The sequence below is a fragment of the Podarcis filfolensis genome (assembly GCF_964270895.1).
Source record: "Podarcis filfolensis genome assembly, chromosome: W".
Taxonomy (NCBI): domain Eukaryota; kingdom Metazoa; phylum Chordata; class Lepidosauria; order Squamata; family Lacertidae; genus Podarcis; species Podarcis filfolensis.
The window spans coordinates 29,226,318-29,248,021 of record NC_139619.1 but is presented as its reverse complement, the minus strand read 5'-3'; the positions used below and the strand labels follow the sequence as shown (position 1 = coordinate 29,248,021).

General features: G+C 42.5%; 1 protein-coding gene across 1 annotated transcript; it reads left to right on the top strand.

The window, feature by feature from the left end:
* Positions 1-20,769: 20,769 nt before the first annotated feature.
* LOC310753774 (E3 ubiquitin-protein ligase RNF4-like) lies at positions 20,770-21,471 on the top strand (the record flags this gene model as incomplete). Its single annotated transcript, XM_083595116.1, has 1 exon — positions 20,770-21,471. One exon carries the CDS (start codon positions 20,770-20,772, stop codon positions 21,469-21,471), a length of 702 nt encoding a protein of 233 aa, XP_083451242.1.
* Positions 21,472-21,704: the final 233 nt, after the last annotated feature.

Genomic DNA, 21,704 nt, shown 5'->3' with positions numbered 1-21,704 from the left:
GCTACTTTCTGCATTTCTGCATTTTAAAGAAACAAAGTATTTGAAAACCGAAAGTAATCTTCTTTGTTGGATACATTTTAAAAAAATGGATACAAATAGAAATTGTGTCCCCTAGAGGGAGCCTGTCAGTTTGTTGTTGCAGCTTACTTGGAGACCTTACAGCTGCGAGATTTGGATCGTGGGACCAGCCGTTTGACCTTGAACAGAAATGTGTTGGAAGGAAGGTTTGGTGTCTGCCCTTGGCATGACAAATGCTTTGCTGGAGCAGCTGCATGAGAAAATGAACTTGATGAATGAAAAGTTGCACTTGATGAATGCTGTAGCCAGTGAATATGATTTAACAGGAAATAAGGATAAAGAAGCTATACAGAGACCAATTCAGGAATCTGGTTTGACAGGGCAAGTCCAAGGGCAGATGAGGAAGGAAGAGGCTGCGATTACACCTCAAACAACACAAATGGAGAGATCCAAAGTCCTGCAGGAGCAAAAGCCACTGCATTGGAAGATTGAACTTGGAGAGTGTCTGGAAGTTTTTGGAGTTAAGGAAGCTCTTAACTCTAGTGGGACTATGAAACAGGTGGATAACTATCTTTTGGATAACTATTTTTTGGATTACAAAGATGATGACGGGGAGTGGGACTGTGGGGAATGGGCTAGTCTGATGAAGGAAAATGGAAATTATTACCGGAAGGAATCCCCCAGAGACCCACTCCCCAAAGAGAAAGGGGAGAAACTATGAAAGAAACCAACAAAAGACAAAGAAGTGCGTAAGCACAAACAAGAACAAGAAAATCTGCAGAAGGGGCCTAGAAGAGACTTAAGGGCCTCGGACATAAGATCACCAGATTGATGGACTGGATGTAATGGTCAGAAAGGACTGACATAACCCGAGACCAGGAAGAAGGGACGTTGGATAAAAATTAGAGATATTAAGAAAAATTTCTTTTTATTTTTGGAATTAGTGCAACATTAATGAAATATCAGGGAACATGCTGGAAAGGAACTAAATTGGCTTTAGTAAAAAAGATTTAAGGAGTTATGTATGAATATGGTTTAAATTTTGAAATTTTAAGGTTTTTACAAGATAAGATAAGGCTAAAGAAATTAAGGTAAATTGAATAACAGAATATATTAAAAGATGGAAAGGATATGTTGAATTAATAAATAAGATAGATTGTTAAGATAAATTATTTAAATTAAATCAAATTAAATTAAAATTGAGAAATATGGGAAGAATTTGCTGGAATAATGAATTAAATTAGAATACAAAAAGGGAGGTGTGAGGAGGTTCAAGAAATAAGCAAATGAAAAGATGCAATTCGAGATTTGTATTTTTCTTCTTTTTTGGTTTTTTATTTTTATTGTATTTTTTTTGTTGTATTTTTCTGTTTTTTTTCTTTTTTCATACTTATGTATTCATGAAACCTTGAATAAATATCATTAAAAAAAAATAAAAAAAATAACCCTTCCGGCCTCTAGCCGGTTAGTAGTTAGGACCAATGCCTAAGCCAATACCGCTCAATTCCTGTAATCAATAAAGCTGTGGCCTAATTTGACCCATTAACCTGAATTCTTGTGTCCTGTGTCTTTTTCTCCTCGGGGGGAGGGGGGAACTTGCCACGCAAAGCCACTTCCGCGATAAACAAGGAGGTGGGGTTGTGGGCGGCACGCCCCTTCCCCACATTCATGGGGGTTGGCTCCAGCCCCCACAATACCTAAGGGAATCCCCGCCTGTGTCATACCCCGGGCCAGCCAATCGGCTGGCTCTGGGGGTGGGGCCTCGGCTATTTAAACCTGCTGCAGCCGAGGCTCCTCCTCTTTTCCTCCGCTCACACAGGACCTTCACCGCCTTCACTGGTTCTGATTTGAAAGAGAGGTAGAGGGACTTCCGGAGGCGGCGCCATCGGTAATGGCGGATTCCCTCCAGTTGTGAGGGGATTACTCCACGGAAATCGGGTCTAACCGCGACGGCGACGCGGGGACCCTTTAGGAAACTACAGGCGGGAGAAGCCTGTGTTCATGGGACTCAGCGGGCACCTTTAGCGCCCCCCCTAACTGCGAAGGAACCCCGTAAGGGGTCCCATAGCGAAACGGGGAGACAGGCGCGGTGCTGAGAGCCAACTGCTTCTTCCGTGGAGCGAAGCCGCACAGCCGTTGCCGGAGAGCGCTGACCTTTTTCCTGGGACAATTCGGCTAACAAACAACTACCTGTGAGTAGGTCAAGTTCAAAGACCCGGGGATTCAAGAAAAAGAGGATTAATTTGGCACTGAAACGGGAAGACGCAAACAGGAAGTCCGCCTTCCTTTCTGTATATAGATCAAAGCAAAGACTGATTAAGCTAACGCTGGAGAGTGGGGTTTAAAAAGGACTTAAATCCTAACGTCAAATTAAAAGATTTCCCTCCTTGAATTGCAGGAGAGGGGAGGGAAGAGGAGAAAATATATGTTGCCTGCAAGAAAAGTGGAGGAAAAAGGAGTAAAAGACCACCACTTAATCCTTGGGAACGGACTGCCAGACTAATAAATTGCTGTACTGAGAATCGCACTATTTATGGACAATGTTACTTTGTGACAGTTAACTCTGCAAGTGAGACACTTTTACTCTGTGGATTACTTTGAATTTGGAACTGTTGCTTTTCTCTTTTGTAAAAGGGGGACTTTGGAAAATCGGAAGAGAGACCTTATTGTAACACTATTGATCGCTACTGTGTCCCCCTAGAGGAACTTTGAAATTGTTGCAACTAGCCAGGGGATTTTCCACTCTCAACTAGCCTGGGAAACTTTCATAGCAAAACAAGTTTTGACCGTGGGATTGACCTTGACTTCCAGATTCCTAGATAAAGTGGTATGGCAGACTTGCTTCAGGAAAAGACAACAAGATTGGGAAAGGTTAGACAGCAGCAGACTAGTGTAACGCAGCAGCGTAGAGCATCCGTATCTGCCTCTGCATCTGTATCTGCCCCTTCTGCATCACAAGGAAAAGACTCTGTACAAGGGAAAGATCCTGCACAAGTTGGGCCTAAAGGAATGGCTACTGAAGAGGGATTCACTTCAGTATTAAATAAAATTTTTGAAAGTTTGGAAAAATTAAGTAACCAAGTCACTGAAGCGACTACTAAAATTGACCAAAATACTACTAGCATTAACAATTTGGGGCAGAAGGTGAACTCAAATACAGAAGCTATTGAAAGACTGTTGCAAGAATCCGCTTCGAACCAAAAGGCAGTTGAGGAAGTAAAGGAAAAAGTGCTGGCGGTAGAGGAAAAGATTCCACCTATATGCAAAGAGCTTAAGGACCACCGGTCGCTTCTGTCTATGATTGAACTTAAGGAAAAACAGATTAATCTGAGAATCAGGGCGGTCCCTGAATTGGAAAAAGACAGTTTGAGTGACTTTCTTACGAAGGAATTTGCAGAATTTTGGAATCTGGATGCTAAGCAAGACTTCAAGATAGTAACTGCTTTTAGACTTGGAAGAGGAGGGAGAAAGAACAGAGCGAGAGACTGTTTTTTTTTTTTATTAAATATTTATTGGCATTTTCAAGAAACACACAACAAACAAAAACAAGAAATACACAAAACAAAACAGAAAAAAACACACAAAAATACATAATATTCAAAACTAAACAAAGAAAAAAAAATAGAAAAAACCACATAAAATTTCTGATACTTATTATTCTTAACCTTATTTCTCAGACCTCCTCACACCTCCCCTTCTTGTATTCCAATTTAAATTGTCAGTTCAGCAAGTCCTTAACTTATTTCTTTACCTTAACTTAAACATTTGTTCTAACATACTATTGTTTTACTTTACTTCTTTTTTCCATTTCCTCAATTTATTTCTAACAGCCTTATTTTCAATTAATTTAAAAAGAAAAAACCAATTTTACCTTATTAAAATCACACATCAATACTTATACCTCATTAATTATTCTTAAGCCTTTTTCCTAAAGTCGACCAAAATTTCCCTTCCACGATTTACCCAATTTCCTTACCACTAACAAAATATAAAAAGCAAATTATCCTTATGTACCCTTTGGATTCCCAACCTCCACCCACCCTTCTCCCGGTTCCAGTCCCCAACCAATATCCATCAGTCTTTATGTTATTTATTTAGCCTGGAGATCTCACGTCCGAGGCCCTTATATCTCTCTCAGTTCCTTTCTGCCGGTCTCTTTGATAGTCCTTGATGTTAAGCCCCAAGTCTCGGAGGGGCTCCGGCCCAACAGACTCCATGTTGCTTCCAGCCAGTCCTCCATACTTAAAAACAAAGCCTATGGGGTACTCCAACTCTTGTTTCAAATTTCTTTCAGATCCATATGTCCCCAAAGCTCCAGCTTTCACCTTCAACAAATTTGTAATCCTCAGGTCTTCAGATCTCCTCCAAAGGGGATCTCTCCATTTTCCAAAGTCCCATTCAGACCAGGCTTTCCACATCCAATTTTTATTGTCCTTTTTTATCATCATGTCAGGCCTCATATTGTAACTCTCCTTTGACTCCTGCAAATCTCCTGCTCCTCCTTCATTTTCTTCAAAAACAACATATTGCTCCATCATATCTACACTTTCAGTTTCATTTATTTGTTCAGTTGAATAGGCTTCCTGTTTCAAGTCCTTATCAGGCTCAAAACTGTTGTTTACTGTCCAGTGTAGTAATGATACCTCTGTAGACAAAGCATTGTATTCATCTTGCAAGTTTCCCAAGAGAACGAGTGCTCTGTCCAATTCTGCTTGGATTTTACATACTCCAGCCATTTTTGTGGTGTAGTGTCCCTGTTACCCCTCTAGGGGGATTTTAGTTCCTTAATGTTCCTTTCGGCTCCAAACCAAAAGTCCAGTTATTTTGTATCAGCTCTCCTTATTTTCAACAAGTTGTACCAAATAAACCAGCAAAAACAGCAGAAACAATGTTCTCTTTTTCCAGCTGACAGCTCACTTGACAGCTGTCAAAATCCTCAATACAACAGGCTTTCTCATAGGACGTTCCCGGGTCTCGGGGGGGGGGGTGAAATTTCAACTCCCAAAATTCTTTTTATCCTCCAGTAAATCTTCTTATAGTGTCAAAACCGTGAAGTCAGGATCTTTCCTTAAAAAGAAACAAGAAACAAATTCTCTCGACCTTAGCTGCCCAGTCCTTTGCTTTAAATTGTTTACAAAGAGGGGGGGGGGTGGACTTCCTTTTTAGCCCCTTCCCGCTCGTTCCAAATCCAAAATTAAAATTTTTTAAGATTCCAATCTCCGTATTACTCACGGGTTTATATTTTAGAGTCCAATCGGTCTTGGAAGAAGTTGGCGCTCTCTGTCAATGGCTTGCGGCTTCACTCCGTAGGCGAGGGAGTACTCTCAGCACCACGCCCCACCCTGCCTCCGTTCCAAAGCCTTTAAAAAGGCTCCGTCGCGGATTGGGGGGGCGCAAATGGTGCCCGCCGAGTCTCTGTGTTCACAGGCATCCGCGCCTGTGATTTTAAGGGTCTCCGCTTCGCCGCAGCGGCCAGACCCAGACGCTACGGAGCCGATTCCCTCCGGAGCTCGGAGGGAATCCGCCATTAAACAATGGCGCCAACCCGGAAGTCCCAGAGCGAGAGACTGTTTGGTTACCCTCCGAACGAAAGAAGAGAGAGACAAAATATTGAGCCTGCACTTCCAGAAGACCTTGGAAATACATCAATCAAGAGTGGAGATATTCAAGGATATTCCGAAATACTTATTGGATCTTAGAACTAACTACGGAGATTTGGTGGCCTTCCTGAGAAGTAACAGAATTGCTTTCAGGTGGGAATTCCCTCAAGGCCTATCCTTTACCTTTAAAGGGAAAAAGTTCAAAATAAGATCAGTGGAAGACAAGGAAAAACTCCTGAGAGATTACGAAGAAGACATGCAAAAAGAAGCTCTAGAAGGGCTAAGAGCTTAAAAACCAGGAGTACTAGACATAGTACCACCATCTTCGGGACTGGACAAATTAGAAAAAGTGATACCACCGTCGGAACAAGAGGAATTACTGGGAGCAGTTGGAGGAAAGTAGAATAAATGCACCATCTCTCTGCAATTACTAAGTTGGAACATTCATGGACTTAACTCCCCGGAGAAGAGGAGGAAAGTTTTTCATTTATTGAAAAAGGAACAATTGGACTTAATTTGTTTACAGGAAACACATGTGATAAGGCTACACAGGAAAGTATTGATTAATAAAAGATTGGGACAAGAGTTTATTTCATCGGATAAGGTTAAAAAGAGAGGAGTTGTAATTTACGCCAAAGAGAGCCTGTCACCGAAATTTGTTTTTAAAGATGATCAAGGAAGATTTGTGGCAATCGAAATTCAATCACAAGGAGAAAAATTTTTAATAATAGGAGTTTATGCACCAAATGAGGGGAAATCTGAATTTTTTAAGAAATTGCACGAGACATTGTTAGATTACATGGATCACAACATCATTATGATGGGAGATATGAATGGAGTGGTATCTACAAATATGGACAAGTCGCAGAGACAGATTGTAACTAAAGATGGCAGACTACCAAAAACCTTTTTTGAACTGACTGACAATATGGACTTGATTGACATTTGGAGAATTAAGAACCCCCTAGGAAGAGAGGGAACATTCTTCTCTGAAGCCAAAATGACATGGACAAGAATTGACCAAATATGGATAACTAGAGGACTGGCACCTAAGACTCGAAAAGTGGAAATTTGCCCAAAAACTTGCTCCGACCATAATGCTGTGAAAATGGAGATGAAGCTAACACCAAGCGGTTCCTTCAGATGGAGGATGAATGACACCTTATTTAGAGATCAAGAGGTTATCAAGAAGGCCCAAAAAACCTTGAGAGACTATTTTGAGATAAATTTGAACACTACTACGGAAAAAAGAATAATCTGGGACGCAAGTAAAGCAGTTATGAGGGGGTTTCTGATTCAACAGAATACAATAAAGAAGAGAGCCCAAAATGGAAAAAAAAGATAAAATTCTGGAAAAAATAAAGGAGGGTGAGAAGAAACTAAGAGCGAAACCAAAGTCACAAGAGATTCTGAGAGATATAAAGTTATACCAAGTGCAATATATGAAGATGATGAACCAGGAAATTGAATGGAAAATCAAACAAATGAGACAAAAGACATTTGAATCGGCTAATAAATGTGGAAAATTGCTAGCTTGGCAAATGAAAAAAAGACAAAAGCTCAATACTATCACTAATTTGGAAGTGGAAGGAAAGAACATTCAGAATCCAGTGGAAATTAGAAAATGCTTCCAGAGGTATTTTAAAGAGCTATATACACAAGGGCCACAGAAAGAGTTTGATATAGACCGATTTTTAAAAACAAATGGATTACAAAAAAATCTCTCAAGAAAATAAGATAATGCTGAATTATAAAATCACAGAACAGGAGATAGAAGGTGCCATTCAGAATATGCAGTTGGGTAAATCTCCAGGGCCGGATGGCTTAACCTCAAAATATTATAGATCTTTGAAAGATTGGTTAATTCAGCCACTGAAGGAGGTCTGTAATGAAATTTTGGAGGGGAAAAAAGCGCCAGAGTCGTGGAAGGAAGCCTACATTACACTTATACCGAAAACGGAGTCTGAGAAGACACAACTTAAGAACTACCGCCCCATATCCCTGCTTAATGTGGATTACAAAATTTTTGCTGATATTTTGGCTAATAGATTAAAAAAAAGTATTAGTGGAAGAGATACATAAGGACCAAGCTGGCTTTCTTCCAGGTAGACACTTGTCTGACAATATGAGGAACATAATTAACATATTGGAGAAGTTGCAAGTGAAGATTAATACTTAAGCAGTTTTAATTTTTATAGATGCGGAGAAAGCCTTTGACAATATTTCTTGGAATTTCATGAAGAAAAATCTTCGGGGGATGGGGGTGGGTCAAGGGTTTGAAAATGGTATAAGTGCAATTTACTCAGAACAAAAGGCTAAGCTAATAGTTAATAATGTGATGACAGAGGAATTTAAGATAGAGAAAGGGACACGACAAGGCTGCCCAATTTCCCCATTGCTCTTCATTTCGGTCCTGGAGGTTCTGTTAAATATGATTAGAAGGGACCGTCTGATTCAGGGTATTCAGGTCGGAGCCAAACAATATAAATTGAAAGCTTTTGCAGATGACCTAGTTTTGACGTTACAGGAGCCAGAATCTAGTACGAAAAGAGTATTAGAACTGATTCAAGAATTTGGTCATGTGGCAGGATTTAAATTGAACAAGTCAAAAACTAAAGTACTTGAGAAAAATTTAACACCGATTGAGAAAGAGAGGTTTCAGAAGGAGACTGGTTTAACATTAGCTAAGAAAGTAAAATATTTGGGGGTTAATATGACTTCTAAGAACTTAAACTTATTTAAAGATAACTATGAGAAATGTTGGACAGAAGTGAAAAAAGACTTAGAAATATGGTCAAATTTGAAGCTTTCCTTGTTGGGTCAAATTGCAGCTATAAAGATGAATGTATTGCCAAAAATGTTATTTCTGTTTCAATAATTGCAAATTTTGGACAGGATGGACTGTTTCAAGAAGTGGCAGAGAGATATTTCTAGATTTGTCTGGCAGGGCAAGAAGCCCAGAATAAAATTTAAAATACTAACTGATGCAAAGGAAAGAGGCGGATTTGCCCTGCCAGACCTTAAACTTTACTATGAATCAGCAGCATTCTGCTGGTTGAAAGAATGGCTGCTTCTTGAGAACACGGACATTTTGGACTTAGAAGGTTTTAACAACGTTTTTGGATGGCATGCATATTTGTGGTACGACAAGGTTAAAGCACATAAAGCATTTAAAAACCATATTGTCAGGAAAGCATTGTTCAATGTCTGGATAAGATACAAAGACTTATTGGAAAATAAAACCCCAAGGTGGTTGTCACCAATGGAAGCGAAGGCTCAGAAAAAGCTCAATATGGAGGCCAAATGGCCGAAATATTGGGAAATTTTGGAACAAGAAGGAGATAAACTGAAATTGCAGAGTTTTGAGAAATTAAAAGATAAAGTGCGAGACTGGCTTCATTATTATCAAATAAGAGAGGCCTATAATTTGGACAAAAAAATCGGCTTCCAGGTGGAAAAATCAAAATTGGAAACAGAATTGTTAGATCCCAAAACTAAGATACTTTCAAGAATGTATAACTTGCTGTTGAAATGGAATACGCAGGATGAAACGGTTAAATCTGCTATGATTAAATGGGCACAAGATATTGGTCATAACATTATGTTTGCGGACTGGGAACAGTTGTGGACCACCGGTATGAAATTTACGGCATGTAATGCCTTAAGAGAGAATATTATGAAAATGATATACAGGTGGTACATGACACCAGTCAAGCTTGCAAAAATATATCATTTACCCGATAACAAATGCTGGAAATGTAAAGAAAATGAAGGTACATTCTTTCACCTTTGGTGGACGTGCCCAAAGATTAAGGCTTTCTGGGAGATGATCTATAATGAAATGAAAAAGGTATTTAAATATACCTTCCTGAAGAAACCAGAGGCCTTTCTCCTGGGCATAGTCAGCCAATTGGTGCCAAAGAAGGACAGAACTTTCTTTATGTATGCAACAACAGCAGCAAGAATACTCATTGCAAAGTATTGGAAGACACAAGATTTACCCACCCTGGAAGAGTGGCAGATGAAGGTGATGGACTATATGGAATTAGCGGAAATGACTGGCAGAATCCGAGACCTGGGAGAGGAGTTGGAGTAAGAAGACTGGAAGAAATTTAAAGACTATCTTCAGAAACACTGTAAAATTAATGAATGTTAAAAATGATGTTGGATTGAAAATAAGTGGCATTAGCACTTCCGGTCAGCGCCAGCAACTGTAATGGCGGATTTCCTCCGATCTCCGGAGGAAATCTGCTTCGTGGAGCCAGGGTTCTACCGCTACGGCGAAGCGGGAACCCGAAAAAAATCACAGGCGGGGAAGCCTGTGAACTGAAGGCTCGGCGGGCTCCATTTGCGTCCCCCCCCCCCACGGCAAAGGAGCCTTTTTAAAGGCTCCGGAACATACCGGGGGTGAGCGGCGCGGAGCTGAGAGCTGTCTACCCGTCTCCGCGAAGCGAAGCCGCATGCCATGGTTGGAGAGCGCTGACTTCTTCCTTTGAAATTTGGACTAAAAGTAACAACCCGTGAGTATTACGGAAATTGGATATTAAAAATCCCTTTTTTTGATTCGGCACGAGCGGGGAAGGCGCAAAGAGGAAGTCCGTCTCCCCCTCTTGTAAACACTTTAAAGCAAGGACTAGATAACTAAGGTTGAAAAGAACATCTTCTTCGTGAGAAGTCAAAAGTAACTAATTTCACGTTTTGGCAGTATAAGTGAATGTGCTGGAGGATAAGAGTTAATTCTGAAAGTGGATTGTTACCCCTCCCCCAGGACCCGGGAGCGATCCGCGAGGGAGCCTGTTGGAGAGATTTAAAAGACTTTGACAGCTGTCAAACTAGCTGTCAAAGCTGAGAGGGAAAAAAAAGAGAGAGAACTTTGTTTCTATTGCCTCGGCTGGTCATATTTGTTACATTTAGGTAACAAATTGTCGAAAATCAAGGAAAATAAAGGACTTTTGGATTTACAACTGGAAGGAACACTAAGTAACCAGCACTCCCCTAGAGGGGGCTCTGGGACATTACAGAATGGCTGTAAGTGGAAAAATACAGACGGCACTTGAGAAGATCTTTCGTAGCCTGGGAAAACTTCATGAACAAAGCACTGTTTTGGCTAAAAATGTTACAATATTGAATGAAAAAGCAAACAAACCTGCGGAAATTGGAAGGGACTTGACTCAAGTCTCTGTACCAGAACAAAAAGACTGTGCCCTTGAACTAAAGACTCTTGCAGCTGAACAAGAAAAGGAATTTGAGAAATTTGAAGAAGCTACACATGATAACTTAGAGGGAAAGGAAGGAGGAGCTATAATGCAGCAGAGGATTAAAGAAAGAAGCAAAAAACAAGATTTGGATTACAATTATAAATATGGAGACCTGGCAGGCCAGAGGCCTGTGAAGATGGATTTAAAGGGAAAGACAAATCTGATCAAAGTGGAAGCAGGAGTCTCTGGGACATTTGGACTTAAAAGAAGTAAAAAACAAGATTTGGATTACAATTTTAAATATGGTGGCCTGGCAGGAAGAAGTATGGACCTTATGGGGACAGAGCTTCTCCGAGATTTGGCGTTTAACATAAAGGACTATCAAAAAAACCGGCAGAGAGGAAAGGACAGAGACTTAAGGGCCTCGGATGTGAGATCACCAGGCTGATACCAGATGGACTGATGGACATTGGTTGGAGATTGAAACCGGGAAAAGCGGGGAGTGGGGTTTTGGGTATCCAAAGGCGGTACAAATATATTTTTTTTTTCTTTCTTGTAAATAATTTGTTTTGCTATTCTAGATTAAAATGGGGAAATCGTGAAATGGAATTGGGGTTGACTTTAGAAAAAGGTATTAAGAATAAGATTTGATGTATCAAGATTGAGATTTATGTTAAAATTGGTTAAACAAAAAGGATTTAAATATAATAAGGTAAAATTTGGGGATAGGAACTTGTTGAATTAAAAATTGAACTGGAATACAAGAAGAGGAGATGGGGGAAGTCAGGGAAAAATGTTATTGAAAGGTATATGTTTGTTTTTGTTTTTTTGTTTTTTTTGTGTGTGTTTTGTTTTTTCTTTTAATTTTTTGAAAACTTCAATAAATATTTTATGAAAAAAAAAGAAAATAAGTGGCATTAGCAACAAAGTTATGAGAATATGCAAAAATGAATTGATAAAGGATGAAAATATAGAGGTACAATATGTTAAGATATAGAGTTAAGATAAACGAAAGAGGGTAAGGATTTGCTGACTTGATTACTTAAATGGGAATACAAAAAGGGGAGGTGTGAGGAGGTCAAAGAAACAAGCTAACGAATTTAAAGTTATAAAAAATGGATTTGTTTTTACTTCTTTTTTATCTATCTGTGTGTTTTTTTTGTATCTTGTATTTTTATTTTTATTTTTTATTTTTTATGAATTTTTGTATGTTTTTGTTTTTTTATCTTTTTCTTTTACTATGTTTCTCTTTGTATTTTCTAAACCTATGTTTTTGTAAAATCTCAATAAATATTTTATAATAAAAAAAATGAAAGAGAGGTAGAGCTGGGTGTCATCTGCATACTGATGAACACCTAGCCCAAACCCCCTGATGATCTATCCCAGCGGCTTCATAGAGATATTAAAAAGCATGGGGGAGAGGACGGAACCCTGAGGCACCCCACAAGTGAGAGCCCAGGGGTCTGAACACTCATCCCCCAACACCACTTTCTGGACACGGCCCAGGAGAAAGGAGCGGAACCACCGTATAACAGTGCCCCCAGCTCCCAGCCCCTCTAGACGGTCCAGAAGGATGTTATGGTCGATGGTGTCAAAGGCCGCTGAGAGATCCAGCAGAACTAGGAAACAGCTCTCACCTTTGTCCCTAGCCCGCCTGAGATCATCAACCAGTGAGAACAAGGCAGTTTCAGTCCCATGGCGAGGCCTGAATCCCGAATGGAAGGGATCCAAATGGTCCGCATCCTCCAGGCATGCTTGGAGTTGTTCAGCAACCACACACTCAATCACCTTGCCCAAGAATGGAAGATTTGAAACTGGGTGATAATTGGCCATATTGTCTGGGTCTGTTGCTGACAGTTGCCTGTTCCTTAAAGGATCAGGAGACTCACAGGAAATGGTGTTATTTTACGTTGATGACATCAGCCATATAGGAAAGGTAGACAAACAGGTGCAGAAGTTTGCCAAAGAGCTTGGTAAGCGTTTTCAGCTCAAGAACCTGGGTGCAGTAAAGACCTACCTGGGCGTCCAGATAGCTAGAACTGAGGATGGTAGCTTCTTGCTCAGTCAGAAAGGCAAGATTGAGCAGTTGCTTGAGAAGTTCAGAATGTCCGATTGTGCAGGAGTTCGGACACCCATGGAAACGAGCTACGAGAAAGATTGCCAGCAAGCAGAAAGTGCTGAGTTTGAGAATGCTGAGCTCTTTCAGTCAGCTCTGGGTAGTCTGTTGTATCTGTCCCAATGGAGCAGACCAGACATTGCCTTTGCTACCAATCTGCTAAGTAGGGAAGCGTCAAAGCCTAGTGTGAGTGCTTGGCACAGTATCAAGCGGGTACTGCGCTACCTGCAGGATACCAAAGACTTCTGTCTTAAGCTGCCAGCTGAAGGTGAGGTGAAGCTCACATGCTATGTGGACAGTGATTGGGTGAATTCGCAGGACCGCAAGTCTGTGTCTGGGTTGGTGATAAAGTTTGGGAAGTCACTGGTTGGGTGGAAGTCCCGGAAGCAAAGTCTCATTGCGCTGTCTTCTACTGAGGCTGAATTCAGTGCACTGTCAGATTTGTGCCGGGAACTGGAGTTCTATAGATGTTTGGTGTTTGGGGATTGTAGCTTACCCGTCACGGTTTGGGAAGACAATCAACCCTGTTTGAAATTGGCTGAATCTGCGCAATTTAAGGCCGGAACCAAGCATCTGGACATACGTTTCCAAAATGTGTGTCAGAGTGTTCAGTCAGGTGTGATACGGCTGAAGTATTGTGCTAGCCATGATAATTTGGCCGATGGATTTACCAAACCTTTAAGCTTCCAGAGTCATGGGGAGTTTTGTGATGGTTTGGAGTTGGGGTAAGTTCTGTACTTATTTTCCCCACAGTAGCGCAGGGAGAGAGGGTTTATCTGAGCAATAAATCAATCTAAGATAATCTAAGAAATAATAATATTTTTTATTGTTTATACCCCGCCCATCTGGTTGGGCTACCCCAGCCACTCTGGGAGGCTTCCAATAAAATATGAAAATACAGTAATCCATCAAACATTAAAAGCTTCCCTAAACAGGGCTGCCTTCAGATTGTCAAAATTCAAGCCTTAGTCAGAGGAATTGGCCACTCTCCAGGTGCCCGGCTTGGATTCCTTGTTGATCTCCCCCGTCAGCGACTCCCGGTAAGACAAGGCGAGATCTCTTATCGGCGATCCTTCCCAAACGTGAGAAGAACACACCATTCCTCCCCCCCTCATTCCCAGGGAGGGGAGAGAGACAGACAGAAATGTATTTACATGCCTTTATTTCTGTCTTTCCAGCAGTACAGAGAAAACGTGTCTGCACTCTCTTTACATCAACAGCAGAGAGAGAATAACTCCTCCCATGTACTTCCAGTACAGGGTCATGTGACACTCTGAGCTAACATCCGGTGCTCAGTGCACAGAATAGACTGTCCCTTGTTCCCACGGTACAGTCCCAAAACATCAACATCCTGTTTGGCTTTCCAGCCATCTGGAGAACTCAGCATTGCTCCTTTTTCGTAACATCCTCCCCCAAAAGAATCAATGCGAGTTGCGGCAAGCAAAGCGTGATCCAGAGAAGAAAACAAACAGTTGTTATACACATAACACTCCCCTGTTGTTTCAGTTCCACCCTTGGAACTACCCGCCACTGGTTTCCCCAGTGTACCTCTCTGGTTGTCTGGCTTCCAAGGAATGAGTGCATCTGCATTACCTTGGCTAGCAACTCTCTGTTGTGTCTTTGTCTCTGACTCAGACACATCTCCAACCTGTCCTCGGTTGTGTACAACAGCAACACATGCAACAGCTAAGTTAGCAAACTCTGTTGAGTACCTTTTGGGTGGTTCACCCTTTGTAACTCTCTCAGACCTGCGTATGAGGTGCTGATCCTCTCTGCTCACTGGTTCTGTCTCAGGACTTTTAGGAGAACCAGTTCCAATAGTAAACAGTGGTTCATCCTTCACCTGTGAAGGTCTATCAATTGTGTGAGATTTCCTCTCAATGACTGTGACAACTGAGCTCTGTGAGCTATCACTGTCGCTCTCAGTACCACTGTAATCTGTAAAACCATCCTCATCATCTGAATTGTCCTCTGTGGGAAATGTGTGTACTATCACTCTCTCCTGTTCAGGAGCACTCTCTAGAAATTTTGTGAGAATCACCTGACCAGATTCAGACAAAATTACTCTGTAGAGACCCTTTTCATATCCCACAAAAATGCCTTTGGCATTCTTTACTCCACCTGGAGCTTCTGTCCTCACATGAGACCCAAAAACCTTGAAATGGGCAACAGAAGGTTTTCTATGGAACAGTTTCTCAAAAGGAGAACTTCCCAACTCTTTCGAAACCTTTCTCAACCACGTATAACAATACGACATTAGCAACTCCGCCCAGAACTCATGTGGCAGATGTGAACTAAGCAATTGCACATTCATCCCCTTTTGCAATTCTTTGTTCACCCGTACATAGACACCCCTGTTCCACGCTTCCGCTGAAACAGCAACCTTGTGTCTTATCCCTTTCTTCTGCAGGAACTCCTGAAAATCCTGTAAAAGAAAAATCTGCTTCTCATCTGTCAAAAGACAATCAATGTTAGCATCATGCATATTTTTAACCTTGTCACAAAACTCCTGAAACCTTTCCAAGACTTCCTGTGGCCTCTGTAACACATAAATCCAGACAAAGTTAGTAAAATGATCCACACACACAAGATAAAATCTTGCATTGCCTCTAGATGGTTCTAGAGGACCAATCACATCAGCATACACCCGCTGAAACGCTCTGTCGACCCTGGCCATCTTCTTGGCGCTCGTTTTGGTCACACCTGCGAGAGAAATCAAGTTAGACTCAGAATTACATTCCATGTAATCACTTTGCTCAAAAGTCAACAAATACAGTCCATCTTTCTCTCTGGTGGAAAGATACAACTCTCCATCTTTGAAGATCTTGCAGCTCTCAGCATCATAGGACAGTTTCAGTCCTTTCTTTGCAATCTGCGAAACACTCAGCAGATTGAACTTCAATTCAGGAACCAAGTAAACATTGTGTATAGTCAGGTTCAGACTCTTAAGATACACAGTTCCTATCCCGGTCGCCTCCAGCTCCTGACCGTTGGCTAGTTTCACAGCGAAGCTTTGCTTCTTAAACGTTGAAAAGAGCCCTCTGTGTGGGGACATATGAAAATTACAGCCCGTGTCAATCACAAATGAATTTCCAACATCTGGCGTGGTTCCTTTCGCCATCAAAGCCTTTGCAGGTTTCACCGAAGACTTGGTATGACCTTTGCCTGCTGCCTCAGGCTTTACTGAGTGGCCCTTAGCTCCTTTTGGCTGGCGTGGCTTCTTGCAGTTCCACTGAAGATGCCCAGCCTGTCCACAATTGTAACATCGGACAACGTTCAAAGCTACAGCATCCTCTCCAGTAGCAACATCAGTGGGGGAATCAGAACTCCGTTCCTCCCTCCCCCTGTCCTTCACCTCCAGTGCAGCAAGGCGGTCGTGTTCATTCAAAACAACGGCACATACCCTCTCCGCGGTCAAATCGTGAGCCGGAAGGGAACCAAGCTGACTGGCAACTGTTTTGTAAGTCCGATTTAGGCTGTTTATCATCATGAAGCAGAACACTTCCTCCTGTAGACGGAAATTGCGTTCCACCATCTGTTGGCGCAGATATTTCATTTCCGTCAGGTGCGCTTGAACGTCTCCATCAGGCGCAAGCCTCAGATTGGTCAGCTTCTCAAAATACAGCAACGCTGAAGAACCAGCATCCCTCTGATGTGTTCTACGCAGCATCTCCCAAATCTCTTGCGCGTATTCCAAATCCTGAATATGCACAAGTTGATCATCCGAGACACACAGAATTATGGCCGTCCTGGCTTTCACATTCTGTGAATTCCAAGCTCGCGTTGGTGCTTGAGGGATGGGGTTCTCAATCACCCCAAAAATCCTCTGATTCTGCAGCAGGGCCTTCATCTTTACAGACCAAGATGAATAATTGTCATTAGTCAGGGGAGGCGGGTAAGGTAAGCCTCCCCCCTTCTTGGCATCCATTTTGAATCCAAGTCTCAGCTCTCACTCTCGAGCCTGTAAAATCCAAAAGTCTCTTCCGGGGTGTTTACTGCCTCTCTGGCAGGCAAACTGCAAGCTGTCTCAAAGTCAAAACAACTTTGAGTTCCCAGGCTCTCACTGAGCCAGCCCCACATGTCAGTAACTTTCCACTGTACTGACTGTCGTTGCCTAGTAACTGTGCATACCTTTCTTCAGATAGGATTTCTTATCGACCACAAATATTCCTGGTATGCAAGCCTTTGCTCTCAGAGCTGTTTTTCCAAACGCAGCTCCTGTGAACGAGAGAATGAATCAATCTGCGTTCACACTTTCAGCCCGAAATTCAGCATACCTTTTGGGGCTCTTTTGCTTGGAAAACACCCCCTCTCGGTGTCCAGCCGTCTGTTCAGCTTCTGGCTGCAATGCAGATGTTATCTTCTTTCCTTGGTGCAGAGGATGGCACACGATCCATCAACCTCTCACCTCTCATGCTGATTCCCCTGGATCAGATAACCACCGGCGTCTGCTACCAGTTGTCAAAATTCAAGCCTTAGTCAGAGGAATTGGCCACTCTCCAGGTGCCCGGCTTGGATTCCTTGTTGATCTCCCCCGTCAGCGACTCCCGGTAAGACAAGGCGAGATCTCTTATCGGCGATCCTTCCCAAACGTGAGAAGAACACACCATTCCTCCCCCCCTCATTCCCAGGGAGGGGAGAGAGACAGACAGAAATGTATTTACATGCCTTTATTTCTGTCTTTCCAGCAGTACAGAGAAAACGTGTCTGCACTCTCTTTACATCAACAGCAGAGAGAGAATAACTCCTCCCATGTACTTCCAGTACAGGGTCATGTGACACTCTGAGCTAACATCCGGTGCTCAGTGCACAGAATAGACTGTCCCTTGTTCCCACGGTACAGTCCCAAAACATCAACATCCTGTTTGGCTTTCCAGCCATCTGGAGAACTCAGCATTGCTCCTTTTTCGTAACACAGATGTCTTCTAAAAGTCTTGTAATTGTTGTTCTCTTCGACATTTGGTGGGAGGGCGTTCCACAGGGCGGGTGCCACTACCGAGAATGCCCTCTGCCTGGTTCCCTGTAACTTGGCTTCTCGCAGTGAGGGAACCACCAGAAGGCCCTTGGAGATGGACCCAGGTGTCTGGGCAGAACGATGGGGGTGGAGACACTCCTTCAGGTATACTGGACCAAGACCGTTTAGGGCTTTCAAGGTCAGCACCAACACTTTGAATTGTGCTCAGAAATGTACTGGGAGCCAATGTAGGTCTTTAAAGACTGGTGTTATGTGGTCTCGGTGGCCGCTCCCAGTCACCAGTCTAGCTGCTGCATTCTGGATTAATTGCAGTTTCCGAGTCACTTTCAAAGGTAGCCCCACGTAGAGCGCATTGCAGTAGTCCAAGTGGGAGGTAACTAGAGCATGCACTGGCGAGACAGTCTGCGGGCAGATAGGGTCTCAGCCTGTGTAACAGATGGAGCTGGTAAACAGCTGCCCTGGACACAGAATGGACCTGCACCTCCGTGGACAGCTGAAGGAGAAAAATTATCATTTTCTTAATAACAATTTAAACAGTGTATTTAACTAAAACAATAAAATTATAGCATATGTATCCATGTTTGTTAACTGATGTGGTTAAAAGTGTTGTTTTATTGTTACCCCCCCCCCCCCCAAATCCTTAGAATGAGTTTTAGCACACATGAAAAACTTAAAACAAATACTTCTTTCCTGATGAATAGCCTTTGGACTATAATGTAACTTAAATAGAAATGATCTTTCCTCCAAAAGCATTTTACTTAAAAAAAAATCAAATTTAAATTTAAAAAAAATCAATTTAAATTTTAAAAACAACAGATTTTAAATATTATTTTTTTTTAAAAAAAATCATTGATTTTTATCCACCCTGTTGGGTGTACAGATTGAATGTGTCATACCTGAAAAATACCTCTTGCAAGAGCAGCCATAGGAGGTGCGCTCTAGTAGAGGCAACTCAAATGAATTTCATTTAATATTTCCCATCATCCTCAGCTTGGCTATGTGCCCTGGTTCTTCTTGAATCAGAGGCATTCATCAGTCTTCCATGAATTCTTCCCTTCTCCTTATCAGACTCTTGTATAAAGAGGACTGTCAAGGTAGGGAAAGATACTCCACCTTGTAATAATCCTAATTGTTTTAGCTAATCTCTTGGCTGAAAGATAGAAAATTAATATTTGTGTGCCTGCTTCTTAGCCTAATCATGTTTCTTCCCACTTTAATGCAGTTCTGTAGAGTAACACGAAAGACACCATAACTCAGGCTTCCTCAAACTCGGCCCTTCAGATGTTTTGAGACTACAATTCCCATCATCCCTGACCACTGGTCCTGCTAGCTAGGGATCATGGGAGTTGTAGGCCAAAAACACCTGGAGGGCCGAGGTTGAGGAAGCCTGCCCTAACTCCTTGTTATGGTAAAATCTGGGTGTGGAGCTACTCTGCCACCCAGCTCGTCGGACTAAGTCCGTGGGTCCCTGCAGAGGAAAATGAGCTCAGCCGGAGACAGGAGCAAGCTGCAGAAGATCCAAGTTTATTGCGCAACAGGTTCAAGGCAAGATTGAACAGTGGGAAAGGGGTGACATGAACTTTTAAAACTTCCCTCCATGTCCCAGAATACAGTGCAAAATACATCATAGTTACATCATGAATACATTAAAGAGAGGTTGGGTTACACGGATCACATCATGAATACATTAAAGAGAGGTTGGGTTACACCGGATTAACATATAGAAGAGGGAGGGGGAATATGCAGAGCTGGAGATATGCGCAGATAAGCACTTCCTGAGTACCGGTGATGAGAAGACAATGGTCCATGTATGTATGGTCTGCCGCCTGGCATTGCCCGGATGAAAGGCTTGGCAGAGCGATTTGACCGGATTAGGGTCTTCCTGAGTATGTGACACCTCGCTCGAGGGATCATGGAGGCAGGGGAGGTGTCATGGAGTCCTGAAGAGACAGAGCCGATCAGCACCAAAAGCAAGGAAATCGGAGTTGTGGTTGATTTTATACAAATTTCTAAAGATTTTAGTCCTTTTTAGTCCAGTTTATATTGGTAATTGAAGTCGGAAACAAAATAGATACATTGTAGCAAGATTTGACACTTTTATGAGTTCACAAGTTTCGGTTCCATTGTTCTCCCAGCGGGGAGCCGTCAGCAGCTTGTCAAGAGGTTAAATGAGGCGTGCAGGAGCTCGCTGAGCTAGCTCTGCCAAGCGAATGCATGGTTCTGATTGGGTAGAACACAGCCATTGAAAGGAATAGGGAATACAGCTTCGTACGGTCAACCCACAGTAAAGATAGATCGGGAAAGAGGCATAAGAATTTGGGCTTATTTTGCCCGTAATAGCGGATCGGTGTAGGAAAGGGAAAAGGCACTTTATTTATGGGGCTTGGGGTAGAGTGTGGTGCTTGTGTAACGGTGTGGGGGCTGAGGGGTCCACGTGGGGCTGGGTGCCCTTGAGGTCATCGCCTCAGACCCTCTGGTGACCGGCGGAAGGGTGAAGGAAGGCATGCCCCCCCCCCTCCGTATCACTCCTCGAGATGTTGAACTTGCTCCCAGCTTCGGAGTACCTGGTATAAAAGAGACAACTCTAAAAAAGTCACAGTGCTCCAAAGCGTCACCAGTTGCATAAAGTTGCTTTAGAGAGAGCATTCATGATCATCATTATCACATTACAGAATTGCTTGGCGACTAAGCAGTGAGCAGCACACGGAGATAAGGGGAAAAGCAAGTACTCTGCAGCTTGTGCCTCTCCCATCCCTGTGCATCATGAGTTCAACAAGTACAGAATGTAATGCAACCAAGCACAGCAAAAGCAAGAGGGGCCGTCGCAACACCTAAGCAAGACATCATAATACTCTGGACAAGATGATAGTGGGAACTGCTTCTGAACCCTGTATCCCCTCCTCCTCCTCCTCCTCTTCCTCTTCCCTGCCATCTACTTCCTCCCTGGCCTTACCTTTATTACAAACTGCCCTTGCTGGCTCCCCTCCTGATTCAGGGCTGAGTTTTATGGAACAATCTACTCCTTTCGGTGATAGCAAAGGAACTGAGCAGCAGAAGATTCAGAGAAATTATTGTGGATGCAAGACTCGCTCTGTGCAAGCCTGTAATCAAAGGAAAATAGCTGCTGCAGCTGCACAAGTAGAACCACGCAGCCTTAATGATAGAAGTATTGATGTGGAAGTAGTTGACCTCACTTGTGAAACTTCAGAATCTATAGTTGTTGATCTTACGCAAGACGATTCTGTTGTGCTTATTGGAGAGAGTGGGCAGCAGCCCAATAGAGAGTTCAGATGTCAACCATTGTCTGACAGCCTCATATTTAGTGGTGATGGTGATAGCAGACACACACAGAGTGGTGCTCTTGCCACTAGAAAGCTCCCCAGAGAAGTGGGAAGGAGGGAATTTGCAAGATCCTCAGGCACTTTGAGTTGCCGAACTTGCATAGACAGCTTTGCAGAGATTGTGCAAAGCGGACGGCTTATAGTGTCAACAACATGCGGCTACATCTTCTGTAGTCAGTGCCTCAGCAATTTTCTTAGGCATGCTAACTTTTGCCCAATTTGAAGGAGGAAACTCACTCCAAAGAAGTATCATCCACTTTATATGTGAAGACATGGGTGTTCCTGAACACAGTCTAATGTGGCCTTCATAAGCATGAGTGTACTCCAAAGAAAACACAAAGTATATATGACTTAAATATGACAGTTAGCAATTTCACTTTTTCCCAGTTGGCCTCCTTATAGTCCAGTTGTACTGTTTCAGCTTCATTTTGCTTTAAGGTTTTTGCAGCTCACATT